The following is a 23,075-nucleotide window of genomic DNA, read 5'->3' as shown; positions in this document are numbered from 1 at the left end:
TGCAAGGAAGGTGAGCAGGGCTTTCTTACTGTTTGTGAAAAACGCCTCCTCAACCTGCTCAGGGGTTGTGTCAGTAAATATTCAACACATCCCGCATGGCCCCAATCATCAACTGTACCCCCTTAGCAAGTGATGCCGTCCCCCTTGATACATCCCTGTCACCGTCTGCGTTCTCAGAGTCGGTATCCGTGTCTTCCTGCATAATGTGGGCAAGATCACGTTTATGAGAATGTCCCGCTGGGGACCCCGAGGGAACAGGACCGGGCTATACAACCACAGAGGACTGCAATGCCTGAGTGGCAGTTTCAGTCCGAGCAACACGTTCAGAAATCTGATAGTCCTCCCAGAGCCGGCCCTAGGTATAGGCAAACTAGGCAATTGCCTAGGGCATCTGGTATGCCTAGGGGCATCAGCAGCTTCTGCTGATTAAAATGATATGCGGCATGCCTATATTCTGTGTGTAGCATTTCGTACGCAGATACAGCCACAGTTGCACACAGTGTATAGGCATGCCACATATCATTTTAATCAGCAGAAGCTGCTTGTGTATCCTAGCCACATAGCAATGCAAATAAGATGCATTTTCATTAAAAAAATAGGCACCCGACGTTAGCAGAGCTGCCAGTTGACTCACGCTGGGAACTACATGTGTCATTATGTGTATAAGGGCATTAATAATGTGTAACATATGTGTAAGGGGCACTATGTGTGTCATTATGTGTATAAGGGCACTAATAATGTGCGGCATATGTGCAAGGCCAAATGTGCACACTGTTCTTATTTAAATTACAGGGGGTAGGAAAACAAAAAAAAGGACTGCTATGGGTGGGGGGTGATGGTGCTGGGAAAGGGGTGCAGGGTCAGAGGCGGAACTAGCGGTGGTGCTAGGGGGCACCAGCCAAAATCTTGCCTAGGGCATCATATTGGTTAGGGCCGGCTCTGAGTCCTCCTAAGAGAGGCTAACCATTCCATTCCCTAGCTGGGATCATTGCCACAACAGTGCAATCCTGATTACATGAGATGGGATCTTCCTATGAAGATATATCCTCTGCAGCATAGGAGACAGAGTCTCTAGACATGTTTGCTATTTCACCCCACATACAGGGGACAGGGAAGACAGAGTTTCCGCCCCCAAGTATGGCAAAGAGACACAGAGATTGGAGCCAACCCACACACAGCGCTTGCTAGCTAGGGGAGACCCCTTGTCAGCGCTGACTGTGCTCTTTAATAGGACACACAGCCTTATTCAAGCCTCCCCCCCCCCCCCCTTCTACAACCCCCTTGTACCTGTTCTTCCTTCCAGTGCAGTGCAGGAAGGAAAATTGCGCTGGAACACTGCTGAGTCCGCTCTGAGGAGAAGCTCCGCCCCCTTAATGGTGCTGTCTTCCCGCTCTTCATGGATTATACTGACCTGAGGAAAAGGTACTGGCTGAGATCCGTGGACCACTACAAGCTGCTGAACCAGCGCTGGGCCAGGGCGCCCCTCACAGTGCTGCACCATGTGCCGCTGAGCCTTTCCAGGAGCACGGTTAATACCACGCTCCCTCCCCACTGCCGCCATCTTCACACCACCACCCCGCTTGTTAGGGGGGTCGGTGACTCACTCACCACTACTTCATCTCTGTAAGGGGTCGGCGGCATGCTGCTGGGGCGAGCGGTCCGCTGTGGCGGAGAATGTTAAGACCCCCTGGAGCTCAGACACTGCTCCCCCCCTTAGTCCCTCCCTGCAGGGAGGCTGTTGCCAGCCTCCCTGTAAAATAATAACTCTAAAAAAACTTTTACTAAAAGAGCTCTGTGGAGCGCCCCTAGCTGTGACCAGCTCCTCCGGGCACATTTTCTAAACTGAGTCTGGTAGGAGGGTCATAGAGGGAGGAGCCAGCCCACACTCTCAAACTCTTAAAGTGTCAATGGCTCCTGGAGGACCCGTCTATACCCCATGGTACTAATATGGAGCCCAGCATCCTCTAGGATGTAAGAGAAAAGAAAGTTCCCTATTCTAAAGTAAAAAAACATAAACAAGGGTAAACACAGAGTAACTTACGTACTGCATCTAGGATTAGAAAAGAAAGCTATTGCTAGCTAGGCTCTCTGCATAATTATAATGGAGAGGCTGCCCCATAAAATATACCTGAGCTCAACAACCCCTCCCCGATTCCTCCCTGAACCACTTCCTTCTGGAATAGAGGAGAAATGGAAGAGTACAGCAAAACAATAAATGCATCACAATATACAATAAAATACAGTAACCCATACAATGAAATGCGGAAAGCAACAGAAACAGGGAAAACCAGTAAGGGACTCGTGAATCCCCAGACTGGCATCAGAAAGCATCAGAGGAGCCAGAGGAAGAAAGTCAATGCTGAGGCCATGGACATCCAGCCTGCCAAGCCTCTGAATCTGCAGGAGTGTAGAAGAAATGAGTGACATCATCAGCCACCACATGTAGATGAGATGGGAAAAGAATGGAGTATTGGAGTTGTTGAATAGTTTGCATTTAACTGGCAGTAACTGAGAATGGCTGTTTTGTACCTCAATGGCAAAATAAGTGAAGATGGAAATACAGTGATTTTCCAACTTGAGAGGAGAATGGAGTCCGACTAAGCATGAGATTGCATAATGGTCCTCATAGTGAAGTATTCAGGCAATAACTGTCCTTGGTGGGGCTCCCAGTGGTGGAGGTCTAGCAGATACACGATGGACTCATTCAATGGAAAGCAGTGGTGAGAAGGCATCTCGACAAAAGAGTTTCACCAGCCACTCCTCCAGAAACTTCTCAGGGGTAGAACCCTCAGCCCGCCCCAGAAGGCCCACAGAGCGAAAGTTATTTCTTCACAGGCATTCCTTCAAATCAGAGAGCTTGGAACGTTTGCCATCCATTTAAGAGGATGGGGCTGCAGTCTGCCCAGGTATAGGCACTGAAAGACCTTTCACAGCAGAAATACTATGTTCAGCCTCCCCCACTCACTAACTAAATTTTTGAAGGTCATGACGGAGCATTAAAATACCACCCAGCACTTTGCCTATATTGTCAGGGAGCCTCTTTTCCGACTGCTATAGCTTGTAAAATATGTGACATGAGAGTTATTTACAGTCAGGTGCAGCTGCAGAGGCAAGAGGTGGCAGGTCAACAGGCAGGGAGTATAGAGTATAAATGCAGGTAGAAACTTCTTGAATTGCGGAAAGAACAAACTGCAGTTCAGTAACAGATCAGGAGAGGCAGAGAACATAGGAACAGAGAATTTGATGGCATAAGAACCACTTGGCCCATCTAGTCTGCCCCTTTTATTTTTACCATATTTTAATCTCAAACTTTATTTGATCCTTATTTCTTTGTAAGGATATCCTTATGTCTATTCCATGCATGTTTAAATTGCTCTACTGTCTTAGCCTCTACCTCCTCTGAAGGGAGGCTATTCCACTTGTCCACTACCCTTTCTGTGAAGTAATTTTTCCTCGTATATCCCCTGAACCTAAGTCTCTCCAGTCTCAGTGCATGTCCTCTCCTCCTATTGCTTCTCTTCATTTAGAGAATGTTTCCCTCCTGGACTTTGTTAAAACCCTTGATATATTTGAACGTTTCAATCATGTCCCCCCTTTCCCTTCTCTGCTCCAAACTATACATATTGAGTTTTCTTATCTTTCTGGGTATGTTTTGTGATGTAGGCAATGCACCATTTTAGTTGCCCTTCTTTGAATAGTCTTTAATGTATTAATATCCTTTTGAAGATATGGCCTCCAGAATTGAACACAGTATTCTATGATGCCGTACCAGTGGCATTATTACTTTTTTCTTTCTGCTGCTGATTCCTCTCCCAATGCAGCCAAGCATCTGACTAACCTTCCTCATTGCTTTCTTACATTGCTTACCTGCCTTTATGTCACCTGAAATAGTGACTCCTAGATCTCTTTCCTCCTCAGTAGTTTCCAGTATAGTGCCATTAATACTACAGTTAGCCTTTGGATTTTTGAGACCCAAGTGCAAATCTTGCAGTTATATTCAATTCTGTTATATTCATGTTATATTCATTATTCAGTATATACAAACTATATATATATATATATATATATATATATACATACACACACAGTATATATATATATATGTATATATATATATATATATATATATAGAGAGAGAGATAAAAATCAGAGGGGGCACTCTCCAGACTTTTTGATATAAACAACTGTTCATTTATTTATGATATACTTTACATGATCAACATAATGGCAAGAATTTCCTCAAGTGCTTTAGGCCCAGCAAGGACCTTCCTCAGGAGGCACTGCAGATCAATCACAGCTTCCAACAAACAAGAGCAGAAATTCAGACATTCAGCAATAACGCTGGTCCTGCCTGACTGGCTCTAAATACCCTCACCACTCAAAATGGCGCCAAAAGTATTATGATGTCATCAAACAGGGACAGATTGTTTTCCTTAATAGATTACCACATATTCAAAGAATATAAAACACCACAATGGTCCCCATCCGAGAGCACAAATAGCTAGAATCCTAATAGGCAAGCAAGAGACAATGGGGCCGCAGCAACCCATCTCTAACACCCGCCGCATCCCGGCGCGGGGCACTTCCGGTCCATGGAACGCAAACGTCACCTGGCCGGAAGTGCCCAGATGCCGCATGGAACGCAAACAGGAAGTCAGGCGCTAATTCCCCTTAGTAAAGGGTGCAACTTAAACAGAACACCATCAGAACATCATAGCTAGGCCGACTGTCATTCCAACACACCAACCTTGTACCTCACACCCATATAGGGCAAGTGTGCAAATATATCAAAGTGCAAGTGGCAACGTGCATATAAATTGCACAGACAAGGATAGTAGAGCCGGACAGTGCAGTTAGAACATTCCCCAACAAACTCCCATCCCTCCATAATTAACTAGGTCCTCAGCGTGCAATGGCTGAACGACACCAGACCGCTATATATGAATAACCCAAATTCTGAAACAATCTACCACAATTGAATTGTGGTAGATTGTGCTCTCGGATGGGGACCATTGTGGTGTTTTATATTCTTTGAATATGTGTTAATCTATTAAGGAAAACAATCTGTCCCTGTTTGATGACATCATAATACTTTTGACGCCATTTTGAGTGGTGAGGGTATTTAGAGACAGTCAGGCAGGACCAGCGTTATTGCTGGATGTCTGAATTTCTGCTCTTGTTTGTTGGAAGCTGTGATTGATGTGCAGTGCCTCCTGAGGAAGGCCCTTGCTGGGCCGAAAGCGCTTGAGGAAATTCTTGCCATTATGCTGATCATGTAAAGTATATCAGAAATAAATGAACAGTTGTTTATATCAAAAAGTCTGCCCCCTCTGATTTTTATCTACAGATTTGGATACCGTGGTATTCGAGTGGACACCCCAGCGTTTGTTTATCATGAAGATGTGAGTGCTACCGTCTGCTGGATTTATATATATATATATATATATATATTTATATGTATATATCTAAAACAAAAATTACTCTCCCACTGCGCTATTTTGGATTAAATGCTAAAATTAAAAATGGCTGCCTGTAACCTCTAAGTTCCCTGTTAGGCGGAACTAAGTGTGTAAAAATGTGAAACCAATAGAAGTAATGGATGGCGCCAAGGGGGTCGTATCAACGCCCTACTTTAAAACAGACCCGTACAAAGTTTTACAGATAAATTTTGTCCGATAGCATATACTGACATAAAAATGTATTTATAAAAACATAAGCTCCAAACCAATGTCCATGAATATACAGAGTTGATACATTTGAATTTGTCATACAATTTGAACAATCAGCTTGTAGCGATGAGGAAAGATGTAGAACAATAAATCAAAACATTGTACAGCAATAATGCTATGTCATGTCCTTCAGATACCAATATGTCATGTTATATTAGAGTTTATGATGCTTATTGCTGTACAATGTTTTGATTTATTGATCTACAATTGTAGATTTCACCCCTGATGAAGTCTTGGAACAAGACAAAACGCGTTGCTTTATTTATCTATCTATTGTTTGATGTTACCTCCGAATCTACAATAAGGAGAAGGAGGAAATTGCAGTGACATATCTACATCTTTCCTCATCACTACAAGCTGATTGTTCAAATTGTGCGACAAATTCAAATGTATCAACTCTGTATATTCATGGACATTGGTTTGGAGCTTATGTTTTTATAATTACATTTTTATGTCAGTATTTGCTATCGGACAAAATGTATCTGTAAAACTTTGTAAGTGTCCATTTTTAAGTAGGGCGTTGATACGACCCCCATGGCGCCATTACTTCTATTGGTTTCACACACATATATATATATATATATATATATATATATATATATGTTTTAAGGTTCAGTTTAATTTTTTCTTTTGCAGATTCGTGAAATGCAAATTTCCTCTAACAGAAGAGAAATACATGTCTGGTGATGAATCCAGTTTATCTGGAATGTTTAAAAAGTGTCAGATGAAGGAACTAGTGTAAGTTGCACTTTTCCATCAAAGTACCGGTATTTCATAGATGCCAGGAGGGAAGCCAATCCTGCCTCATTTTTTCAATCCTGGGTTTCCCGGGATACCTAGAATTGTGTTGTTCAATGAAAATGTTATTAGTCTGTACTTTTTCTGTGTGGTGAGGGGGGCTGTGATGTTTGTTTTTCTGATGGGCCTGTTCTGTGCCATGAATCAGGAATTAAGGCCCATTACAGACCCACAGAAAAAAAAAACTTTCATGGCCCCCTACAGTAATAAAATAACTATTATGGTCCCCCACAGCCAGCCCAGGCCCACACTTAGAAAAAACATTTACTTGACACACCCTCCTCAGCTTCAGCAATCACTGGACATGGACACTACAGCACAGCACCGTTTGGCAGAGTGCAGGCAAGGCCACCCAGGCACTCACTGGCAGGCAGCAGTACAGGTGCCAGGGCAGTGACTGTAGTGACTCTCGGTCCCATCATGGTCCACCTCCAGGTACAGTTTAGAGCAGCCAGTGACAGTCCCACTCCAGTCAGGCCGCAGGCGCCGCTCAAACAGTGTGTCATGCACTGTCACCACATGGCCGCATCACTTGGTACTGACAGACTACTGCTTAGCTAGCCATGCCATAGCCATACTGGGCAGCGTCTGAGCCGACTGCTTGGCCTGAAAACAATTATGCAAATTCTCAATTCTGTAAATTCTGTTATTGGAGACACCAGTCCCGGGATTCAAATACTGTCATTTTTGGCCAAAATCCTAGGATCCTACTGATCCCGATCTTGGGATTGGCCTCCCTAGTTGGCAGCCATCAGTGCTGCTTTCCAATACCCATTTGATGGCTGACAGCTTGAAGAAGATGCGGACACCTGGAATTGGTGTCCACAGCTCAGCTTATGTGCAAAGCTCCGACTACTTCTGCACGTGTGCATTTAGTAACCATCAGTAGTTATACCATAGAATGGCTTTGATGTGATGGTGAGTAGTCAGTCAGCCCAATCTTTGCTGCTAACACAGGGAAATGACACATATCAGATGAACCTCTCACTTTCAGTAACTGCGGATATACCAAGCAGTATGCTAGGAGCATAACAACGTGTAAATGATGGAAGGAGATGATAAAATAGGATTTTAATTACCTACCAGTAAATACTTTTCTTGTAGTCTGTAGAGGATGCTGGGGTCCATATTAGTACCATGGGGTATAGACAGGTCCACCAGGAGACATTGGCACTTTAAGAGTTTAATAGTGTGGGCTGGCTCCTAACTCTATTCCCCTCCTACCAGACTTGGTCTAGAAACTGTGCCCGAGGAGACGACATACTTCGAAAGAAGGAAATACACAGATAGTGGTGAGATTCATACCAGCTCACACAACAAGGCAAATCCGGCCAACAGGCCGGAAAACTCAGCAACCGCTGAAACAGTAATGAATGCAGAACTTACCTAGGAACCAGGCAGTACTGAACCAAATAACCACTGCAGTATAAAGAAGCGCTGGGCGGGCGCTCAGCATCCTCTACGGACTACGGGAAAAGGATTTACCGGTAGGTAATTAAAATCCTATTTTCTCTTACATCCTAGAGGATGCTGGGGTCCATGTTAGTACCATTGGGATGTACCAAAGCTCCCAGAACGGGAGGGAGAGCGTGCAGGCTCCTGCAGAACCTCTTGACCAAACTTGAGGTCATCAGAGGACAAAGTATCAAACTTGTAAAACTTAGCAAACGTGTTCGACCCAGACCAAGTAGCCGCTCGGCAAAGCTGCAAAGCCGAGACACCCCAGGCAGCCACCCAGGAAGAACCCACTTTACGAGTAGAGTGGGCCTTAACAGATTTAGGACACGGCAATCCTGCCGTAGAATATGCATGCTGGATGGTGAACCTGATCCAGCGATAAATTGTCTGCTTAGAATCAGGACACCCAATTTTCTTGGGATCATACAGGACAAACAGAGAGTCCGATTTTCTGTGACGAGCAGTCCTCTTCACATAAATCTTCAAAGCCCTCACAACATCCAAGGCCTTTGAAGCAATTGAGGAGTCAGTAGCCACTGGCACCACAATAGGTTGGTTGATATGAAAAGCCGACACAACCTTAGGAAGGAACTGTTGATGAGTCCTGAGTTCTGCCCTATCTTCGTTGAAGACCAAGTAGGGACTTTTACAGGACAAAGCACCCAATTCTGACACACATCGTGCAGAAGCTAAGGCCAACAAAGCGACAGCCTTCCACGTGAGAAACTTGACTTCAGCCTCCTGTGGAGGCTCAAACCAATCCGATTGGAGGAACTGCAACACCACGTTAAGATCCGAGGGTGCCGTCGGTTCCACAAAGGGAGGCTGGATGTGCAGAACCTCTTTAAAAAAAGACTGAAAAGAGAGGGCACCCAAATGTTTCTGGAAGAAAATGGATAAGGCCGAAATCTGGACCCTTACGGATCCCAACCTCAGGCCCATATCGACACCTGCTTGCAGGAAGAGGAGAAACTGTCCTAGTTGAAACTACACCGTAGGAAACTTCTTGGATTAACATGAAGATACATACTTTTTCCAAATGTGATGGTAATGTTTAAACGTTACTCCTTTCCTAGCCTGTATCAGGGTAGGAATTACTTTGTTTGGAATGCCGTTCCGAGCTAATATCTGGTGTTTAACCTCCATGCCGTTAAAACTTAGCCATGGTAAGTCTTGATAAGCGAGCGGCCCCTGTTGTAACAGGTCCTCCCGAAGAGGAAGAGGCCTTGGATCTTCCAGCAGTAGATCCAGAAGATCCGCGTACCAAACCCTTCTTTGCCAGTCTGGAGCAATGAGAACTCTTGTTCTCCTTATGAGCTTTAGAATCCTTGGGATGAGTGGAAGTGGAGGAAACACGTACACCAACTGGAACACCCACAGAGACTTCAGAGCGTCCACCGCCACTGCTTGCGGGTCTCTTGACCTGGAACAATACCTCCAAAGCTTCTTGTTGAGGCGAGAAGCCATCATGTCTATTTGAGGAACCCCCCTAAAGATTTGTCACCTCTGTGAACACCTCTGGGTAGAGGCCCCACTCTCCTGGATAGAGATTGTGTCTGCTGAGGAAGTTCACTGCCCAGTTGTCCACTCCCGGAATGAAGATTGCTGACAGCGCTAACGCGTGCCTTTCTGCCCAGAGGATGATTATTTTTACCTCTGACATTGCAGCTCTGCTCTTTGTTCCGCCCTGTCAGTTTATGTAGTCCATCGTCGTTACATTGTCCGACTGCACTTGAATGGCTTGATCTCGCAGAAGATGTGGCGCTTGGAGAAGACCATTGTACATGGCTCTTAGTTCCAGAATGTTTATTTGAAGACTGGATTCCAGACTTGACCACCTTCCTTGGAGTGACTGCGCCCCATCCCCAGAGGCTTGCATCCATGGTTAGAAAGATCCAGTTCTGAATCCCGAACCTGAGGCCCTCCATAAGGTGAGGCATTTGCAGCCACCAGAGGAGTGAAATCCTTGCTTTTTGCGACAAACGTATACTCTGGTGCATGTGTAGGTGAGATCCCAACCATTTGTCTAGGAGATCCAGTTGGAAGGACAGAGCATAAAATCTTCTGTACTGTAGAGCCTCGTAGGAGGCAACCATCTTCCCCAGAAGGCGAATGCACTGATGAACCGATACCCTGGCTGGCTTCAGGACATCCCGGACCATTGTTTGAAACACCCTCTGCACTTCCGTGTTGAGGATCATCCCAAGAAAAGACAATCTCCTTGTCGGCTCCAAATGCGACTTTGGAAGATTTAGGACCCAACCGTGTTTCCTGAGCAGATGAGTAGTGAGAGCAATGGACTGCAACAACGTCTCCCTGGACGATGCTTTTATCAGCAGATCGTCCAGATATGGAATTATGTTCACCCCCTGTCTGCGGAGGAGAACCATCATCTCTGCCATTACCTTGGTGAACACCCTTGGTGCTGTGGAGAGGCCGAATGGCAGTGCCTGAAATTGATAGTGACTGTCTAACAGGGCAAATCTGAGATAAGCCTGGTGCGTCGGCCAAATCGGAATGTGGAGGTACGCATACTTGATATCCAGGGATACCAGAAACTCTCCCTCCTCCAGACCTGAGATCACCGCTCTCAGAGACTCCATTTTGAACTTGAACTCCTTTAGATAAGGGTTCAGCGACTTCAAGTTCAAGATTACCAAGGTACCACAAAAAGGTTTGAATAGTAACCCTTGTTCAGCTGATGAGGCGGAACTGGAACAATGACTTCTGATAGCACCAATTTTTTATGGCGTCCAGAAGGATTTCCCTGTCTGCTGGCAAAGCCAGCAAGCCTGCCTTGAAGAATCGGTGAGGTGGAAGAGTTTGAAACTCCAGCCTGTACCCCCGGGACACAATATCCTTCACCCAGGGATCCAGGCTCTGATAGACTCTATTTTGAATTTGAACAGCCTCAGATAAGGATTCAACGATTTCAAGTTCAAAATTGGTCTGACTGAACCATCTGGTTTCGGTACCACGAAAAGGTTTGAAAAATAACCCTCGTTTTGCATATAAGGTGGAACTGGGATAATGACCTGTGACTTTTCCAATTTTTGGCAAGCCTGATTTGAAGAATCAGTGAGGCGGTAGTTCTTGAAACTCCAGTCCAGAGGCGGATTGGCCATAGGGTTTACAGGGAAGATCCCCGGTGGGCCGACGCACCCGTGGGGCCTGTTTTGTTTGAGGACATGTGGTCCTTTTTATAGACATAATGAATAAGATGCAAAATAATTTACATATATGAAAATTACTTTGCCACTTAGCCTGTGATTGCAGATGATCTAGTGTATGCTCCGTCTGCCTGCTTGGCTGACTTATAAGATTGATTGAATAGTGATTGGGATATGGTTGGTGTAATAAGCAAGAAAATATATCTTTCTAAAGAATTATATAGTTTCCTAAATTCTGAAGGTATATCATATAATGTGCTCATAATATTTAATTTGATTTCTTTTTAACTTCTCCCTTGTTGCTGGACATGCACACTATCTGGAAAGTCTTGGGGGGAGGGTGCTGCTGCCATGGCCCATGGCTAGACCTTACACCTCTGGTGCTGCCCATGTAGGGCCACTAGTACAAATTTTTCCAGGGCCACATTTTGTTCCCAATCCGCCCCTACTCCAGTCTATACCCCTGGGACACAATATCCTGTACCCAGGGATCCAGGCCAGACGACACCCAGACATGGCTGAAACGTCTTAGCCTCGCACCCACCAGCTCGTCCTCCAGGCTGAGCGGTCCACCGTCATGCTGAGGATTTTGAGTGATCAGAAGCAGGTTTCTGGTCCTGGGAGCCTGCAGGTGCAGGCTTTTTGGATTTTGAACGACCACCTCACAACAATGTGGCAGGAGGCTTGGACTTTTTTGTGTTAGTGGTCTGAAAGGACTGCGATGCAGCTGAAGAAAATGGTTTCTTTATAGAAGGTGTAGCAGAGGGAAGAAAAGGTGACTTACCCGTGCTTGCCGTGGAAATCCACGCATCCGATGCTTCCCCAAATAGAGCCTGATTTGTGTAGGGTAGGTTCTCCATACTTCTGGATTCTGCGTCTGCAGACAATTGGTGTAGCCAGGGTCCCCTGCGAGCTGAGACCGACATGGAAGATATCCATGCAGTCAGCGTACCCAGGTCCTTCATGGATTCCACCATGAACCCCACAGAATCCTGTATGTTACGTAAAAATAATTAAGTGTCACTTCTATCCATTGTATCCAAATTCTCTAGTAATGTGCCAACCACTTTACTATGGCTTTAGAAATCCATGCACAGGCAATAGTGGCCCTTATCGCCACTCCTGAAGCAGTGTATATGGACTTGAGCGTAGTGTCAATCTTACGATCCGCTGGTTCTTTTAACGCAGTATATCCAGGGACAGGCAAAACTACCTTTTTTTTGACAGTCTGGAAACAGATGTGTCAACTATGGGTGGGGTTTCCCATTTTTTCCTATCATCCTCAGGGAAGGGAAAAGCAACCAGAACCCTTTTTGGGATATGGAACTTTTTCTCTGGGTTCTCCCAGGATTTTTCAAATAGAGCGTTTAATTCTTTATATGCAGGGAAGGTTAGCAAGGCTTTTATATTGTCAGTGAAGTAAGCCTCCTCAACCTGCTCAGGTGGCGTGTCAATAATGCTTAACACATTTCTAAAGGCCTCATTCATGAGCTGCACCCCCTTTGCAAGGAATGCTGCCCCCTCAGCACTCCCCCATCACCGTCTACTGTATCAGAGTTGGTATCCGTGTCATCTTGCATAATTTGGGCACGTGCAAGTTTCTGTGGGAACATGCTAGGGGATTTTGATGGAACATAACTTGACCAAACAGCCATAGATTTTTTTAACACCTTTAGTTTCAGTCTCAGTATAGTTTACCCTATTAGAGATCTGAGATATCATCCCCTTAATAGAGGTCAACCACTCAGGCTCGGTAATAGGGATCTGAGATAAAACATTGCACTCCTGTGTACATGGAATGGAATCCTCCTGAGAGGAAATGTCCTCTGCAGCATAAGACACAGTGTCCCTGGACATGGCAATGTGAGAATACAGACACCCACACACACACAGGAAAATGTCAGACACAGCCCTCCCACCCTCCCCCCACCCCAAGTATGCCACAGAGGAACACAGAGTTTGGAGCCAGCACACACACAGCGCTTCCCTAGGCAGATACAATACAACTACCTAGAGCTGACTGTGTACCTTAATAGACTACACAGTAAATTGACAGCCCTCCCCCTTTCTACAATCCCCTGGTACCGCACAGGATAGCTGGCGTTGCTAGGAGGGACAGCTTTCCCCATCAGCGTCTCTCTGCAGGCAGGAAAATAGGTGTTTCTAAGTTCACATGACCTTTTATTGTTGAGGCGTTATCCAGCCACACATCCAACTACTCTCATCTACACTCAGGAAATCAGTAACCACACTATCAGTGACTAAACCGACAGCCTAATAGCTGATATATGCACCAACATTGTATATACAGTACATTACACAGTATATTCTGTCAGTGATGATATCATGCTGAGGCTGGGAATGATAAGAAATTACCTAATGCAGATCCCTCATCTCATCAGGTTATATAGATGTGATCTGACCTCCTCCTGCTGTGATGATCTCCGCTCTGTTATTACTACAAACCGTTCTCTGACCAGACTGGAGCTGTCATACAATGCTGTGGAGGACCCTGGAGTAAAACTTCTGTGTGAGGGACTGAGACACCCGGCCTGTACCCTGCAGGATCTGAGGTAAGATCTCTAAGTATTTATATAACTGTCCTCTTAGTATGCCAAAGAAAGCAAAAAAAAAAAAAAAAACCTTCTATAATTTATCTTACGTCCTAGAGGTTACTGGGGTCCACATTAGTACCATGGGGTATAGACAGGTCCACTAGGAGCCATGGGCAATTTAAGAAATTAATAGTGTGGGCTGGCTCTTCCCTCATGCCCCTCCTACCAGACTCAGTTTAGAAAATGTGCCCGGAGGAGCCGGTCATGTTTTGGAGAACTCCTGAAGAGTTTTCTACTTTTATTTTTCTATTTGTTATTGCCAGTCAGTGCTGTTTGGCAACAGCCTGTCTGCTTCGTGGGACTTAGGGGGGAGAACGGCCCAACTTCCTGGGAGCTAATGGTCCCGTGTCTCTGCTGATAGGACACTGAGCTCCTGAGGGAGCCATTCGCAAGCCACACCATGGCGCAGCATACCCTCACACAGCACGCCTCCACCCCCTAACAGAGCCAGAAGTTAGAAGAGTGATGAGTACAGCGCCGGCGTCCTGGTTAGCGGGTCACCAGCGGGAATGGCCGCACAAAGGTAGGAGAGGGGCTCAGGTGGACATGCAGTGTAGTGTGTCCCGCTGTGAGGGGCGGGCTGAGCCACCACTGATTACCCACACTGGCTAACATACTAACAAGGGGTTTAACCCTCTGTTAGACAATAAAATACCTCAGACCAGTATAAAAAAGGTGCCATTAAGGGGACGGGGCTTCACACTGAGCGGATCCATCAGCTCACCAGTGTCATTTTTCCAGTGCAGCTGAAACTGACAGGATATACAGGGAAGCGCAGCTCCCCCACAAGGACTCCACGTCTCTCAGCGGTGCCAGGGAGTCTTAGTGAGGGGGGGAGCAGTGTGAGGATACTAAGCCCTATTAAGGTGCTTAGTTCTTGCGACCCAGCTGAGATTTGCTTATGCTAAATGGTCACTGTGTCTCCCTGAGGACTCTATATACATAACTGTGTTTCACCTTGTGTGGGTGTGTGTGTGTGGGTGTCCCTTCACAACCATGTACAGGGACTGCGTTCCATGCACAGTGGAGTGTCTCTCCTCTCCTGGGGACTCACTACCCTGTACTCCGGATAGTGCTCATTCTTAGGCCAGTGGGGCTGAACCCCCATGGTTAGCTTCCATTAAAGGGATGATTTCTAATATTTCTGCAAAATTATCTCATAATGAGAAGGAGTCACAATTCTATGGATGACCTGATAATTAGAGATTCAGCTCCCATACCTGTGCCTCAAACCCTCACCATTTGCCCACGAAAAAAGCGTACTCTGGCCCAGAACATGCAGGATTATACTGATCCGGATACATCAGATCCAGAGGAGGGGGAGGTGGATGCGAGTGGGGGGGATGCTGTCCTCTCACAGGGAATACAGGCCCTTATAGAGGCCATCAGAAATGTCCTGCACATTCCTGACAAAGCTGCGGAGGTGGAAGAGGAATCTTATTTTAATACAAAAAATAAATCCTCGGCTACTTTTACTGCATCAAAAGAATTGAATGCCCTAGTTGAAGAAAATTGGGTAAACTCTGACAAAAAATTTCAGATCCCTAAAAGGATAATTTCTTCCTTTCCTTTTCCTCTGGAAGATAGGAAGAAATGTGAGAACCCGACGATTGGGGACGCATCAGTGTCTAGGTTGTCGCGTAAGACAGTCTTACCTGTTCCTGTGGCAGCGTCCTTAAAGGACGTACCTGACCGCAAGATTGAGACCACTCTCAAATCTTTATACACTGCAGCTGGGGTGGACCCGAGATCCACTATTGCTTGTGCATGGATCACTAGGGCCATTGCTAATTGGTCAGGTAACCTAATTGACGGCTTAGATTTCTTAACCGTGGGGGGGGGGGGGGGGGGGAGGAATTATTTTACTCCTACAGCATATTCAGTAATCTGCTAACTTTATGGTGGAGGCCATGAAGGAAATTGGTTTGCTTAACACACGCACTACTGCCATGGCAGTGTCATCACACAGAGGCTTGTGGCTACAGATTCCAGGAAAGGCATGGAAAGCCTACCATTCATACCAACCTATGACCTCTTCTGTACTGTAAATGACCATCCCTGTGTCCAATGGACAAAGAGATTACAGTACCCATTGTGTTAAGTTTTGGAAGAATTGTATAAAAGAGCCAGCTGCAGGCCTGGTCAGTCACAAGACTCACAAAGTTATCTATCAGATGACCGAGGACCAGACTGGGTAGCGCAGCAAATCCAAACACGTATGTACCATTGACTGTAGCCATTGTTCTGTTGTATTGTATTGTATTGCATTATATATATAGTGTAACCCCCTGTTAGTAATAATATGCTGTGGTGTCGGAACCCAGCAGTTTAATTACAATCTGGTGTCGTGTCTTCCTTTCCCTGCTAAGGTTTAAAGTGTATTACTATCGCATGCATAGCTGTTAAGGGTTCGCAGTGTATCTCTGAGTGTGTACGCACTGTGTGTACTTTGTACTGTCAGCGCGGCGTTTGTACGCAAAGTCCGTACATGGTACGGGACTCTTTACGCTAATAGCGTAAAAAGTACGTAGAGTGTGTATTAAGTATAGCGGCCACAGCGGCTCCATGGTAAAGTGTATTAAAAGTGTGTTTAAGGTATAGCTTTTCATTCCTGTATATAAATCAGCATTCTCAACAACATTGCCCTCTCAACGAGATTGCTCCTGGATAACGGGTGGATTTTGAACCTGCCAAAATCTCACCTGGAACCAACATGGAGGCTTCCATTACTTGGTATAATACTGGATATGTAGGCACAGAAGGTATTCCTTCCAATGGAAAAGGCTTTGGTAATCCAGTCGATGGTACGGGATGTTCTAAAACCGACCCGGATATTGGTGTACCTATACATTCGCCTCCTGGGAAAGATGGTAGCCTCTTATGAGGCACTAGAGTACGGAAGGTGTAACGCAACGCAAGTCCCTTCCAGCTGGATCTGTTGGACAAGTGGTTCGGATCGCATCTTCACATGCACCAGAGGATATATCTGTCACCAAAAGCCAGGATTTCTCTTCTGTGGTGGCTTCAGACTTCTCACCTGACCGAGGGCCGAAGGTTCGGGATTCAAAACTGGATTCTGCTAACCACAGACAAAAGCCTCAGGGGTTGGGGGCAGTCACCCAAGGTGAACAGTTCCAAGGAAAATAGTCAAGTCAGGAAACCATTCTTCCAATCAACATTCTGGAACTCAGGGCCATATACAACGCCCTTCTACAGGCATTTCATCGTCTTCAAGATCAAGCCATTCAGTTTCAGTCGGACAATTTGATGGTGGTAACGTACAAAAACCGACAGGGCGGAACGAAGAGCAGAGCAGCAATGTCAGAGGTAACAGGGATCCTCCTCTGGGCAGAAAGGCACGTTGTGGCGTTATCAGCTATCTTCATTCTGGGAGTAGACAACTGGGAAGCAGACTTCCTCAGCAGGCATGACCTCCATCCAGGAGAGTGGGGCCTTCACCCACAGGTGTTCAAGTCCTTGACACGTCAGTGGGGAATTCCACAAATTGACATGATGGCCTCTCGACTCAAAAAGAAGCTCAAGCGGTATTGTTCCAGGTCAAGAGACCCACAAGCAATGGCGGTGGATACTCTGGTGACGCCATGGGTCTACCAGATGGTGTACGTGTTTCCACCATTTCCATTGATTTGAAGAATTCTCCAAAGACTAAAAAGGGAAAAGGTTCAAGCAATTCTCATTGCTCTGGACTGGCCAAGAAGGGCTTGGTGCGCTGATCAACTGGAGATGCTCCTGGAAGACCCGTGGCCTCTTCCTCTTCGCAAGGATCTTCTATAACAGGGGCCGTTCGTCTATCAAGATTTACTGAGGCTACGTTTGACGACATGGAGGTTGAGTGTCAAATTCTAGCCAGGAAAGGGTTTCCTAACAAGGTTATTCCAACCTTGATCCCAGCCAGAAAGGGGGGTAACGTCTAAACCATACTACCGTATTTGGAAAAAATACGTCTCCTGCTGTGAGAACAGGAATATTCCTGCGGTGGAATTTAAACTGGGACGGTTTCTCCTTTTTCTGCAGGCAGGAGTGGATGTGGGCCTACGTTTGGGCTCCTTAAAAGTCCAGATTTCGGCCTTGTCCATTTTCTTCCAGAAACAATTGGCGTCTCTTCCGGAGGTTCAGACTTTTTTGAAGGGTGTTCTGCACATCCAACTGCCCTTTGTGCCTCCTACGGCACATTAAGACCTCAATGTGGTGCTGCAGTTCCTCCAATCAGATTGGTTTGAGTCCTTACAGGACGTGGACGTAAAGTTTCTTACATGGAAGACCATTACACTGTTGGCTTTGGCTTCGGCCAGGTGGGTGTCGGACAGGGGGGCATTGTCTCACAAGAGCCCCTACTTGATTTTTCATAAGGATCATGCTGAACTCAGAACTCGTCAGCAGTTTCTCCCAAAGGTGGTGACTGACACCTCTGCTTCTTCAAAGTCCTTAGACGCTGTGAGGGCTTTGAAAATCTATGTTAAGCGGATAGCTCATCACAGAAAATCTGATTCGCTGTTTGTTCTCTATGATCCCAATAAGATTGGGTGCCCTGCTTCAAAGCAGTTTATTGCTTGCTGGATCAGGCTTAATATCCCTCATGCTTATTCTATGGAAGGTTTGCCAGTTCAGAAATCGGTACAGGCCCATTCTACAGGTCGGTGGGTTCTTCCTGGGCGGCTGCCCAGGTTGTCTCGGCCTTACAGCTCTGCCGCTGAAGACCTTCAGTTTGGTCAATCAGTTCTGTAGGAACCTCAGCACTCTCCCACCTATTTTGGGAGCTTTGGTACATCCCCATGGTACTAATGTGGACCCAAGTATCCTCTAGGACATAAGAGAAAATAGGATTTTAATTACCTACCGGTAAATCCTTTTCTCGTAGTCCGTAGAGGATACTGGACGCCCACCAGGGGCGTCATAATATTTATAGTTTGGCGGGTCAAGTTAGAGCCTGAGTTTGGCAGAGCCACTGGGAGGAGGAGGCGGAACTTCCGGGACGAAATGGAGGCGGCACCACAGTCGGGAGAGAGAGGGAGAGTGTCAATGATAGAAAGAGGGAGAGAGAGGGAAACAGTGTCAGGGAGAGAGCTAGAGGGAGAGTGTCAGGTAGAGAGACAGTGTCGGAGAGATAAAGAGTGTCAGGAGAGAGAGGAGCAAGAGGACAGAGGTTAGGGAGAGAGAGTGTTAGGGAGAGAGAGAGAAGGAGTGGAGCGAGCGGGAGTGACACTACCTGATTGCACACTACACAGCACAGCCTCACAGGTCTCCTATGAAAGGCAGGCACTCCTTGACATTAGGCCACGCCCCCTAAATAGCCGTGAATCGTGGCTCTGCTGGGAGTCGGCTGTGGGGGTCCATGAACTGCACGGAGGTTGTGATGTGCGGTCTATCAACTGACAGCATATCGCTTCTTCTGTTCATCAGCCGGCGCCTCTCAAGTTTAGGGCTGGGGGGCGAGTTGCCCCCTTGCCCCCCCTGTTCCATCGCCCCTGGCACCCGCCCAGTGCTTCGTGTATCTTGCACTGTTACTTGGTTAAGTATTGCTGTTGGTTCAGCTGTTGCTGTTCCTGTTCAAGTTTGGTTAGCTTTGTTCTCCTCTTGTTTTGTGTGTGCTGGTTCGAATCTCACCACTGTCCTTTTAAATCCTTCTCTCAAGGTATGTCCATCTCCTCGGGCACAGTTTCTAGACTAAGTCTGGTAGGAGGGGTATAGAGGGAGGTGCCAGTGCACACTATTGTTTTCTTAGTGCCCAAGGCTCCTAGTGGACCCATCTATACCCCATGGTACTAATGTGGACCCCAGTATCCTCTACGGACTACGAAAATAGGATTACCAGTAGGTAATTAAAATCCTATTTTTTCATTCAAAATGTCGGTATAATGGTGGTCGTGATGCTGCTGTCGGTATTCTGCCCTAATTAAATACCCACACCAGACCCCACATACAGTATTATACAGTATATAAAGAATAGCTGTCACTCAAGGACTTTTAAAGTGAAAGTATATTGTGAACAGAGTCACTAAATTTTGTGACTTGTTTACAATATATTTTATCACTTTAAAAGTTCCTGAGTGTTGTCCCTTTTCTCTGTCTATGCATACCCTTAATCTGTACCGTTTTAGTAGGTACAGTACCTTTTTTAATGGTCTCTACCGATTTTTGACTCTCCAAATCTCCATTGAAAGTATAGGAAAGTGGGCGTGGTCACACCCCCTTTACACGTGGCCACGACCCCTTTCCTAATTTATCCTGATTTTTTTGTGTGTAAAATGTGGAAGATATGTATATGTATAATGATGCAATTTACCCCAGCCCACCTAGTCACAGTGGCCACTTTCATCGTTCCTCCAGGAGGTGGTGGTGCAGGTTAGGGGGGTGTTGCAGGTTAGGGGGCGCTAGACTGAAGATTTGCCTAGGGTGCAGAGAGTCCTGGCACCGCCCTGCCCATAGTCGTTACATGTAACTCAATGTTTATATTTTGCTGGCTGCTCAAGTGAAGAACAAATATCCTCTGCATCTCTGCTGAGCACATACTCTCATTGAAAGAGTGAATTAAATACACAGGAAAGAACTGACAGTCGAGTTACTGGTGTTAACTCTATGTGACAACAACACACTCATCCTGTCACAGTACATCAGGAATTTATATATATATATATATATATATATATATTAGAGATGAGCGGGTTCGGTTCCTCGGAAATTTGAACTCCCTCCGAACTTCACCCACTTTACGCGGTTCTGAGGCAGACTCGGCTCCTCCCGTATTGCTCAGTTAACCCGAGCACGCCAGAACGTCATCATCTTGCTTTCGGATTCTCGCGAGGAGCCACGCGTCGCCGCCATTTTTCACTTGTGCATTGGAGATGATAGTGAGAGTACGTGGCTGGCGTTCTCTCAGTTTCTGTGTTCAGTGTGCTGCAAATATCTGTGCTCAGTGTGCTTTATTGTGGGGACTGGGGACCACCAGTATTATATAGTAGGAGGACAATGCAAAGATTTACTGACCAGTGACCACCAGTATTATACGTTCTCTGCCTGAAAAACGCTCCATATCTGTGCGGCATTGTAGTATATAATAGTAGGACAGTGCATAATTTTGCTGACCACCAGTATATAATATATAGCAGTGCGGTACAGTAGGCCACTGCTCTACCTACCTCTGGGTCATCAAGTATACTATCCATCCATACCCGTGGTGCATTTAAGTTGTGCGCAGTATATATATAGTAGTAGGAAAGTGCATAATTTTTCAGGTTTTGGTTTTGGATTCGGTTCCGCGGCCGTGTTTTGGATTCGGACGCGTTTTGGCAAAACCTCCCTGAAAATTTTTTGTCGGATTCGGGTGTGTTTTGGATTCGGATGGTTTTTTTTTTTTTTACAAAAAACCCTCAAAAACAGCTTAAAGCATAGAATTTGGGGGTCATTTTGATCCCATAGTATTATTAACCTCTATAACCATAATTTCCACTCATCTCCAGTCTATTCTGAACACCTCACAATATTATTTTTAGTCCTAAAATTTGCACCGAGGTCGCTGTGTGACTAAGCTAAGCGACCCAAGTGGCCGACACAAACACCTGGCCCATCTATGAGTGGCACTACAGTGTCAGACAGGATGGCAGATTTAAAAAATAGTCCCCAAACAGCACATGATACAAAGAAATAAAGAGGTGCACCGAGGTCGCTGTGTGACTAAGCTAAGCGACCCAAGTGGCCGACACAAACATCTGGCCCATCTAGGAGTGGCACTGCAGTGTCAGACAGGATGGCAGATTTAAAAAATAGTCCCCAAACAGCACATGATGCAAAGAAAAAAAGAGGTGCACCAAGGTCGCTGGATGGCTAAGCTAAGCGACCCAAGTGGCCGACACAAACACCTGGCCCATCTAGGAGTGGCACTGCAGTGTCAGACAGGATGGCACTTCAAAAAATAGTCCCCAAACAGCACATGATGCAAAGAAAAATGAAAGAAAAAAGAGGTGCAAGATGGAATTGTCCTTGGGCCCTCTCACCCACCCTTACGTTGTATAAACAGGACATGCACACTTTAACAAACCCATCATTTCAGCCACAGGGTCTGCCACACGACTGTGACTGAAATGATTGGTTGGTTTGGGCCCCCACCAAAAAAGAAGCAATCAATCTCTCCTTGCACAAACTGGCTCTACAGAGGCAAGATATCCACCTCCTCCTCATCATCCGATTCCTCACCCCTTTCCATGTGTACATCCCCCTCCTCACAGATTATTAATTCGTCCCCACTGGAATCCACCATCTCAGGTCCCTGTGTACTTTCTGGAGGCAATTGCTGGTGAATGTCTCCACGGAGGAATTGATTAGAATTAATTTTGATGAACATCATCTTCTCCACATTTTCTGGAAGTAACCTCGTACGCCGATTGCTGACAAGGTTAGCGGCTGCACTAAAACACTCTTTCGGAGTACACACTGGAGGGGGGGGGGCAACTTAGGTAAAATAAAGCCAGTTTCTGCAAGGGCCTCCAAATTGCCTCTTTTTCCTGTCAGTATACATACGTACTGTCTGACATGCCTACTTGGATGTGGTCACTCATATAATCCTCCACCATTCTTTCAATGGTGACAGAATCATATGCAGTGACAGTAGACGACATGTCAGTAATCGTTGGCAGGTCCTTCAGTACGGACCAGATGTCAGCACTCGCTCCAGACTGCCCTGCATCACCGCCAGCGGGTGGGCTCGGTATTCTTAGCCTTTTCCTCGCAGCCCCAGTTGTGGGAGAATGTGTAGGAGGAGCTGTTGACGGGTCACGTTCCGCTTGACTTGACAATTTTCTCACCAGCAGGTCTTTGAACCTCTGCAGACTTGTGTCTGCCGGAAAGAGAGATACAACGTAGGTTTTAAATCTAGGATCGAGCACGGTGGCCAAAATGTAGTGCTCTGATTTTAACAGGTTGACCACCCATGAATCCTGGTTAAGCGAATTAAGGGCTCCATCCACAAGTCCCACATGCCTAGCGGAATCGCTCTGATTTAGCTCCTCCTTCACTGTCTCCAGCTTCTTCTGCAAAAGCCTGATGAGGGGAATGACCTGACTCAGGCTTGCAGTGTCTGAACTGACTTCACGTGTGGCAAGTTCAAAGGGTTCCAGAACCTTGCACAACGTTGAAATCATTCTCCACTGCGCTTGAGTCAGGTGCATTCCCCCTCCTTTGCCTATATCGTGTGTAGCTGTATAGGCTTGAAAGGCCTTTTGCTGCTCCTCCATCCTCTGAAGCATATAGAGGGTTGAATTCCACCTCGTTACTACCTCTTGCTTCAGATG

General features: G+C 46.1%; 1 protein-coding gene across 5 annotated transcripts in view; it reads left to right on the top strand.

Moving 5' to 3' along the window:
• The window catches only part of LOC135054717 (NACHT, LRR and PYD domains-containing protein 3-like), a 224,415-nt gene that overhangs the window by 63,833 nt on the left and 137,507 nt on the right, over positions 1-23,075 (top strand). For 4 of the 5 annotated variants that reach the window (XM_063958005.1, XM_063958004.1, XM_063958002.1 and 1 more), the window contains exons 6-7: positions 6,366-6,467; positions 13,558-13,728. In XM_063958005.1, the coding sequence (XP_063814075.1) occupies positions 6,366-6,467; positions 13,558-13,728 (273 nt within the window). The remainder of the gene's footprint in view (positions 1-6,365; positions 6,468-13,557; positions 13,729-23,075) is intronic. The other variant, XM_063958003.1, reaches the window with a different exon arrangement.

Source organism: Pseudophryne corroboree, chromosome 3 (assembly GCF_028390025.1).
Source record: "Pseudophryne corroboree isolate aPseCor3 chromosome 3, aPseCor3.hap2, whole genome shotgun sequence".
NCBI lineage: Eukaryota > Metazoa > Chordata > Amphibia > Anura > Myobatrachidae > Pseudophryne > Pseudophryne corroboree.
Note: the sequence above shows the minus strand (reverse complement) of the source record. Positions and strands in the feature narration are given on the sequence as shown.